Raw genomic sequence first — 9,266 nt, 5'->3', positions numbered from 1 at the left:
TTTTTTTTTTTTTTTTTGCTTAATTTGCACAGTGGGAAACCTGCTGCTGTTTAGTCAAGGAGGAAGATGTATAGCTTTAATTATGCCCGCATGCCATATGGGTTTCTTCAGACGTATATAATTCTCTACTTTGTGTTAATCAGAGGACAGTCATACGTTGCCAAGTCAGATCTGCTCAGACTTGAAATGACTGGATCACTTATTAACCTGACACGAAGGGCTTGCGCGATGTTGGGGCTGCGCTTTTGTTCCCCTTGGGAGCATCAAGTGCCCGAAACTCCTCTGCAGCGTTTACTGGAGGCAGTCAGTCCGGCCCTTCGCAGGGCTGCTGGCTTGCAAACGCAGGTCTCTTGCCTGCTCAAAACTGTCCTGGACTCCAGTGCTTGGCTCACTGAAGAGGTTAGCAATCCCCCTGCGAGAGCGTAACCCTACAGGCAGGAGAAACTACCCCTCCACGCGCTTCGGGAGAGCGAGGGTTCCTGGTGGTGTTTTCCTCAATTCCCACGTTACCCTGCAGATTTACGATAGAGATGGACAACAGGCTGGATATACTCGTGGGTTGGGACACAGGACTTGGGCAGTTCCTGAGCTCACCTCCATTTGGTTCCCAGTTCCTGGGGGACGTTCCTGCCGAAGCTTTGTGGGCGCTTTGGGGAGATGGCTGTAGTCCGCCTGTTCTCCTGGAGACTGAAGGTGGATGCAGTTTTCTCCCTTTGCAATGACTGGTGCATGTTGCAGCTAGCTGTGTGGTATCTCTTGAGAGAAACTTCTGAAAGCATAAAGTCGGAGCCTGTGTCCAAACCCCCCCCCCCAAAAAAAAAAAAAACAAAACAACAACAACAAAAAAGCCCACTTTGTTAATTATGCCATTTTGCTTTGAGGGAGAACTTTCTCAAAGGAGAAGCTGTGGAGATCAAGACGGCACTATGGAAATGAGTCATTGAAAAACTTAGCATTCACTAGATAAAAAGAATGCTTAAATCTGTGTTTTTTTGGGGGGGAGGAGGAATCTTTTCTGTTTATCATCTAGCATATAGACAAAAATCATTTGGACTGAGTGGTCCAAAAAGGCTTGACTTTTCTTGAAAATTCCACTTAGCATAATAGACGTTTTTGACCAGTGGGAAATAAGTAACACAAAGGAAATTCCTTGCTTATCTGTTCACTTGATGATTGGTATGCCTTTGAGAGCAAATGAATGCATATTTGTTTGACACTTCAAATTAAAGTGGAGATGTCTTTTCCTTTTTGCAAACTTGCTGTCACTTGTTTTGTTCATTTCAGCTGTTTGCACTGCATCACTGCACCAACTTGCTATATCTGCTAGTTGCCAGAAAGAATTCCCTGCCTTTTTTATTCTTTTTTTTTTTCCTCTCCCACTTTGCCGCTCTAAGGCTGGGCTTCATCCTTGTTGGCATAGTCAGTGTAAYGCGATGATATCTAAAAGAGCAGTTCCCTTGTGCTCCTTGGGAAAGTCATGGTCTGGAAGCAGCTGCTCRGAACTCTGATAAAACTTAACACACAACATGACGTTTCGTAGGGAAAGGGGGGGGGCAGTAATTGCATGAACTTATGATTTGCACTAGCTAAATTTGACTAGCCTGAAATTACAGTAAATTGTCCAACTGTTTATTGTGTTTGCCGTATAATGGGCTAACAAGCTGCTGCTTGCAAAAACTGCTTGTGTGTGTGCTTTTTTATTTCCAATTTAACTTTAAAGAAAAGTCTACCATAGTCCAGTGTTTCCAGAGTTGTTTTTTATTTATTTTTTTTCCCTTAGCTTGAAATTTCTGAATGGCAGTTCACTATATTTTTTTGGGTCTTCCTGTTACATCTGTCATTCATTACTCCACACAAGTTTTTGTTAATTCCCTTGAATCTAATGTGTGTACTTCTCTACCCTCTTTTCTTTTGCAGATTTCTGACTTTGGACTTGCAAAGTGCAATGGCTTGTCTCATTCCCATGACCTTAGCATGGATGGCTTGTGTGGCACAATTGCATACCTTCCTCCTGAACGCATTAAAGAAAAAAACAGGTGTTTTGACACCAAACATGATGTGTACAGGTCAGTTAACCACAGAAATACCTAAAATTACTTTAAATAATACTGTAAAATGAGCCTTCTTTTTTTTCTGATTATAAAACTTAACTGAGCACCAAACCCCCAAATACTATTTGAACCTCATCTTGCAAAGGCTCGTGTTTGCTTTGCTTTATGCAAAGTCTTCGTAGCGTAGAGGCCTTTTAACAAACTGCAGCTGATCATGGGGTCTTGGGCATTACGGAAATAATTTCAGGTAACATACATTTATTGGAAACTGACATAGGAAGTACTCTGCCCACATCTAATTTTCCCATCAAAAGGTGCATTCTGACCTACTTGGAAAGTTAACGCTGACAAAATGCTTAGCAATCTGTACTGGATTTCATCACTAGGTCTTTGGTTCTCCTTTCATGGTGAGGTTATTAGGAAAAGGAAATCACAGCCGTAAATTGCAAGATACGCAGTGTTCTAAATGGAATGTACATTTTTTATGACTATCTTGCAGTGCAAAATACTAAATAACATCTGCAATAGTTTTCTGCTGCTCTCCAATTTTGTTAGTGCTAGTTTAAAGCAGTCAAAATGTAACCAGGAAGCAAGCAGTCTGCAGCTAGTCCTCATGTTCAGTGCCTCAGATTCCTCCCTGAAAAAAATAGGCTTTCAAGTCATGGTTCTAGGCTGCATGTTGCTGTGTGTGTTTGTCAGCTGAATTAGATGACAGGCCAGGACAGACAACTAATGAAAACAAATTACATTTCTMTCAGAATTTTTTAAGCTTTCTAGGAATAATAATTTTTCTCTTTCTTTCTTTCTTCCTTTTTTTTTTTTTTTTTGTTGTTGTTGTTGTAGCTTTTCCATTGTGATTTGGGGAGTTCTTACACAAAAAAAGCCTTTTGCAGGTAAGCCCGACTTATGTGAGTCGTGTCTAAACTTCTAAACTTTTTTTCCTCTCTCCCTTTGATAAGCATGTTTCCCTCGTCACCAGTCTGAGATTACAAGCTGATGTGTCTGATGCATATCTTCTAAATTTCTAGCGTCTTGTATGTTGGGTGTTTTTAAGTGCTCCAATTTCAAGTCAGATTTGAAGTCCTCCTCTGTCCTACACTGTGAAAGTAGAATCCTTATTGTCACAAGGTGCCCCAGTCTGCACCTCTTTCTCCTTTTGCTGGAGTTTGCTGTACAGATCCAGATTAGTGTGTGGCCTGCTTGGCCACCTTACAGATRTTGGAGCCTGCAAGGAACAGTGCAGAGCAAAGCCACCTGGCAGGCAACTTACTGCCTGCAGAAACAGCTACTCTATAGAGAAGTTCTGTAGTTTATTTGTAGAGTGTGGATGGAGATTTGTTTATTTGGGGTGGGGGGGAAGGACTGTGAGAATAAGCCTTGTTCTACCCCATAGTAAATGTACCAATCTACAGGCAGTTGTTAGTTATTTATTCTTTATGACTATTTTCATATGCATATGACTAGCCTGTGTATAGCAAACATGTCTGAGCAGGTTAGAGTCTACTATTCATTTTTCTCTAAATGAGGGATCCCATTTAACTCAGTGCTTGACTTCAGAGTCAAGAGCCACAGTACTGCACTGTTTGCTCTGTGTTCTTTCTTTACCTTTACGAAAAGGTCAGGTACCTGGTCTACATAAAATCTATAGTCTAATTTTCTTACCACAGATATGAAAATCTATAGAGAGGTTAGCAGAGAACTGTTCTGGTTTTGTTTTGTTTTTTCTCCCCCCTCTCTCCTTTGGCTCAACCTCTTATGAGTAGAAAAAGAGCACAGTCACTCACTGATGGTAGTTTTTAACTCATGTACTGGAAGTAAATATGTTACTGAATTGCTGAATATATTGTGGGAGAATAAGACTTAATTTCTCCTTTTCCCTTATTGCTAGAAGAAAGTACTCTAAATCTAGAAATCATATGAAAACCAACTTTCAATCTATTACACCGTTAAGCTGTTAGAAACGACAGAAATCCTTTATTTTGCTGGGAGCTCTTCACTGTATGCTTTTACTTTACAGAGGAAAACAACATTTTACATATTATGGTAAAAGTAGTTAAAGGCCACCGCCCAGAGCTACCTGCTGTTTCCAAATCCAGGCCTCATTCATGTAATAACTTGATCAAACTGATGCAAAAATGTTGGCAAGATGATCCTGGTGAACGGCCAACRTTTCAAGGTAAGATTTCCTCCTAACCTGCCTGCCCATTTCTTCTATGAGTCATGTTATTGCTCAGGMCTCTGTTAATCCATGGGGTAAATGCTGTGAACCTTTGTGACAGAGTAAATAGAGCACTTGTGTGGTGGAGACAATGATACAGACCACTCATTCATTTGCAAAGGGAGGGATTATCTGGGGACAAGTCTGACCATGGTAGTGTTATGTAAACACGTTTGGGGTTAAGACCTGTGCTGAACCAGTTGATCTGTTTAGTCAGTACCTTGGGGGAGATGGTTTAGGTTCATTTTTGATTGTGTTTATCAGTATATGCCAAGCCTGGATTTGGTGTGTTTTTTTTTTTAAACCATACCAAAGCATTAAAGGCCCTGGCTCCTGAAACATACCGTTGTATACCAAGAAACTGAATTTTCTTAAGAACAATTCTTGTTGGGTTTTTTTTGGCACTGAAAAAAAGGCAACCATAGTCAAAGGTTTCCGCTTACCCTGAACAGTTGCGTTACAAATACAAAATTGCATCCTTCTGCAAATGTAGAAGAATGCAGTAATTATCATCTCCAAGCACTTAATCTTAGCATTAACAACTAGAGTGTTTTGCCTCTTTCCTCCCACCTCCCTCTTTCTGCCCAAAGTATGGGGACTGAGGGTCCCATCTTTCTAAAACATGTATCTCAGTCTGCCAAGCAGCTAGCAGCAGACTGGTTCCCATTTTAAAGCCTTTCAGTGTAGCCAGTGTGTAATTGATGCTACATGTGAAGCTGGCATGAGTGTAAAAATGGGCTGTTCAGTTAGTCATACACGCTCTGTTTTCAGTTACATACTTGCACCTAGTGATGTGGTGCTAGATGGGGTGGTGAAAACTTTCACCCACAGTATCTCAAAGCTGGTAAGCTCTAATGATAGAGAAGGGCAGTGGGGCACTTCAGAGAAGTCTGCTATTACAAACAAAAACTTGTCTTGTTTTCTTCAAAGAAATCACTTCAGAAACAGAGGCCCTTTGTGAAAAACCAGAAGATGAAACCAAAGAAGTGCTATCTCAGGACCTGGACACCAAGAGTTCCCCAGAGCAGCCACCTGAGGTATTTCTCTTTCCACCTCCTGTTAAAGCACACTAGGTTTGTGCAAGGAACAGGGTCTTCTATGTCCTGTAACTTCCCAAGCAACCTTCTCTTTGATGCTTTGGGGCACCTGCTTGCCTGGTGGGAATGGGGCTTAGCGAAGGACTGGAATGCAAAAGTGACAGACCAGGTTAGGAAAGCCRCTGTGCAGGACTGAGCTCAAGTGGCGCCTTAGACTGTTAAGGGAGTACAGGACAGTTAGGAAGTGAACGTTGGAACTATGTGGGTGTGCTGATCCTAAAAATCGCTATAGACAAAAGAACGATGTGGCTTTAGCAGCTACATGGAGTACTGATGAAAACTTCTCTCTTGCATCTGAAAATTTTCAGTGACCTTGTTACTACGCCTCATTTAATAAGAACAATGCTTAAAGGTTACCTGCAAATTAATGGACCCCGACTTCATCTTGTACAGCTTCGTGCTTTATTTTTCTTACTGAGCTTTCTAAAATGCTTTGTGGGCTTCTCTTGAAGGGAATGGCTGTGCTATCCCAGCCGAAACAGGAGCCTGTTGCAGCATCAGTTAAGGATTACAGTCTTTCAGAATTGTTGTCTCAGCTGGATTCAGGGATTTCTCAGACTATGGAAGGCCCTGAGGATCTCAGCCGCAGTTCTTCTGAGCCCAAACTTGCATCCAGTGACAACAAGCGGCTTTCAGGAGTTTCATCTGTAGATTCGGCTTTTTCATCTAGAGGCTCCCTTTCCCTTTCCTTTGAGAGGGAGACTTCAGGGAACGGTAAGTGTGTGCTTCATTTTTCTTCTCCTGCCCCTCTTTTTTGAGTTCTTTGGGCTGGGACATAGTGGTCCATGGAATGAAGAGCAATATTATTAAAAATAGCATTCTGGAAATCACTGTTAACCTTGCTTTTCTTGCTGTCAGCACAATGAATTTATTTACCAGAGGTAGTTATTTAAAGAAAATGCATGAGGTGGTTCCCAAACATAGTCCAGTGAGAAATAATAAATCTCATTTACTTCTGAAAACAAATGACCTGAATTCCCATCAAAGCAATTGCAGAATCAGTCATATAAAGGTTGGTGGATGGGAGCTCATCTAGTCCAACTTCTTGCTTGGAGTAGGACTATGGTCAACACCAGGTCAAGCCTGGTTCTGCTTCAGTTAAACTGAGCCCAAGTTTAAGCACCTATTTTAAGAAGACTGAAGCTGCTTTGTCAGCAGCTCCCATGAATGCTTGTAGTAAGTCAGCCCAACATCCTCCCCCCCACTTTTTTCAGTCCAGTACTGCAAAGAACAGGCATCTGAGGCCACCAGYTGTGCTACCTGGGGGCAAATAAGGTTCTGCAGGTGCCAGAATTGTTATAGTGTCTTCTTCCATCTAGATATTGGAACTACAGACATACAGAAGAGGAAGCTAACAGAGGCCATTTTATCTGGAGACACCAGCAAGCTGATGAAGATCCTCCAGCCTCAAGATGTTGATATCGTTTTAGATGGGAATTCCAGTCTCTTGCACTTGGCTGTTGAAGCCGGTCAAGAAGAATGTGTCAAATGGCTCCTCCTGTACAATGCTAACCCCAACCTCACCAACAGCAAAGGATCCACCCCTCTTCACATAGCCATTGAGAAGAAAGTGAAAAGCATTGTGGAGCTGATTATGGCAAGGAAAATTAATGTTAATGCCAAAGATGAGGATCAGTGGACCGCTCTTCACTTTGCTGCCCAAAACGGGGATGAGTTCAGCACCAAAATGCTGCTTGATAAGAATGCATCCTTAAATGAGGTAGATTTTGAAGGCAGAACCCCCATCCACATAGCCTGTCAGTACGGCCAAGAGAATATCGTGCGGATCCTGTTGAGAAGAGGCGTTAATGTGGATATCAAAGGCAAGGATGACTGGGTGCCACTGCACTATGCTGCCTGGCAAGGTCATCTTTCCATTGTAAAGCTTCTGGCCAAACAGCCAGGTGCAAATGTGAATGTGCAGACCATGGATGGGAGGACCTCCCTGCACCTGGCTGCTCAGCGAGGACACTACCGAGTCGCTCGCCTTCTCATAGAYCTGGAGTCAGATGTCAACATACAGAATGCATTCTCACAGACCGCTCTCCACATAGCTGCTGAAACTGGCCACACAAGCACATCGAGGCTGCTGCTAAAACACGGCGCAGATATTGAGGCAACAACAGCAGAAGGATGTACTGCTCTTCACCTGGCGTCTCGCAGTGGCCATTTAGCAACAACAAGGTTGCTGCTAGATGGAAGGGCCAATGTTCTAGCCAGAGGCCCTTTAAACAGGACAGCTTTACATCTTGCTGCAGAAAACGGGCACTCTGAAGTAGTAGAGGAACTTGTCAGCTCAGGAAACATCAATGTTTCTGATGATGAAGGGTTGACAGCTCTTCATCTGGCTGTAAGAGGAGGCCACACAAAAACAGTTGAGGTTCTTCTGAAGCATGGGGCACTGCAAAGATGCACGTTTCAGTCCCCGCTACAGCTCACTCAGCAGAGTAGTAAAAGCTCAGTTACTGTGTTGTTAAGTGAGACTTAAGCAAAAGGTACAGAACTTGCTACCTTCCTGTCTGCTGCAAGGAGGCTGCTGGAGCCTGAGTTGTGGAGGCTTTCCACAGCTGTGCAATGGCCCACTCATCAGTGGTGTCAGCAAATGGACTGATATACAGCCAGCCAGAAGCCACTTGTTTGAGTGTGTGTGAGTGAGAGCACACAATGACTAAGGCTAATGTAAGGCTAAGAGCTGGAGTCTGCCACACTATGGTCTGAATTGGTCATTCTGAGTGTTTGCCCTGCCTCTATAATGATACTCCCTTCCTAAGGATGCTGGAAGAGTACAACTGGTGTGTTTTTGGCTTTGSGGTTTTTTTGGACATGTCATGCAAGTTTAAAAAAACTATCATTCTGCCTTCTCATTTTCTTCAGAAAGAGGATGGAGTGGATTTCCAGTTTATTATAGTGATTTATATTCTAGGCTTAAAGCCTCCATGGTAGGATAAACAGAACCACACATCTTCTTGAAATGAATGCCAGAGATGAGGAAAGCAGTTATTTAAGATGTACTTTACCCTGAAGGCTGGCTAAATTTCAGTGTCAGAAGGTACTCCTGTTTAATGGAGAAATAAGGTTTACAGACTCCAGTGTACTCAGTTGGAACGGTCAATCATTAGCAAGTGCTTTCTATACCTGCACCAGGGAAAGATTCAAAAAATAGCTTAGCACAAGCTCAGCACTGATGCATTCACTTACAGTATCATCTTGTTTATACTCTAAGATCAGTAAGTCAAATTATTAGGTGCTTAGTGGTTTATTGTATTAAAAAACCCTAGAATTCTACTGGACTTTTAAGTGGATGGTGTATATTCTAACATCATTATAGCTATTTGCAAAACAATGTTTGGAGGGGGATGTTAGAAAACTAAACCAACCATGCCATAGTATGTGTCCAAAGAGAATGAACTGTATGATGACTAGACTGATATACTGTGTATATAGTACTTCTGTCAATTGTATACTTTTTTCTACTGAAGAAAATAGATTGTGTAGAGTGGGTATGTTTTAATACACCTTTTAATTTTGCTCTTTTCAAAGTTCAAATGTGATCTATTATCAATAAAAAGATTGTTCTGTATCTGCTTGTGATGGGTGTTGATGGTTTTCAGTTTAACTGTGATGTACTTAATGTTAAAACCAGAGCTGTCGAACTGTAGATGCTAGGAGTAGACCCTTAGTTTCTAAAGTCTCCTTAGCTCTTAGAGACTAAGTTGGGAATGTAGAAAGGGCTGTGTTTAGGGTATTTGCAGAAAGCAAGTAGACTGAAGGAAAAAAAAAAACACACACACACATAAGCATGGCCTGTATGTGCTTAACACTGATATTTAACTGGGCTGCTTTCCTGTGATACTACAGCAGCTGGGAATTTAGCTTGTTTTCCCATTATGAAGCAAAGTG

The 9,266-nt window shown here is 42.0% G+C and overlaps 1 protein-coding gene across 1 annotated transcript in view; it reads left to right on the top strand.

The window, feature by feature from the left end:
* Nucleotides 1–8,869, top strand: part of RIPK4 (receptor interacting serine/threonine kinase 4) — a gene marked incomplete at its 5' end in the record, with an annotated part of 23,996 nt that extends 15,127 nt beyond the window's left edge. The window contains 6 exons of the mRNA XM_085305261.1: nucleotides 1,918–2,066; nucleotides 2,895–2,944; nucleotides 4,069–4,227; nucleotides 5,200–5,306; nucleotides 5,819–6,080; nucleotides 6,686–8,869. Of these exons, the coding sequence (XP_085161387.1) occupies nucleotides 1,918–2,066; nucleotides 2,895–2,944; nucleotides 4,069–4,227; nucleotides 5,200–5,306; nucleotides 5,819–6,080; nucleotides 6,686–7,854 (1,896 nt within the window). The remainder of the gene's footprint in view (nucleotides 1–1,917; nucleotides 2,067–2,894; nucleotides 2,945–4,068; nucleotides 4,228–5,199; nucleotides 5,307–5,818; nucleotides 6,081–6,685) is intronic.
* Nucleotides 8,870–9,266: the final 397 nt, after the last annotated feature.

Source organism: Rhea americana, unplaced genomic scaffold (genome assembly GCF_003343005.1).
Source record: "Rhea americana isolate MKP2758 unplaced genomic scaffold, rheAme1 scaffold_101, whole genome shotgun sequence".
NCBI classification, from domain to species: domain Eukaryota; kingdom Metazoa; phylum Chordata; class Aves; order Rheiformes; family Rheidae; genus Rhea; species Rhea americana.
This window is presented reverse-complemented; position numbering and strand designations above follow the sequence as displayed.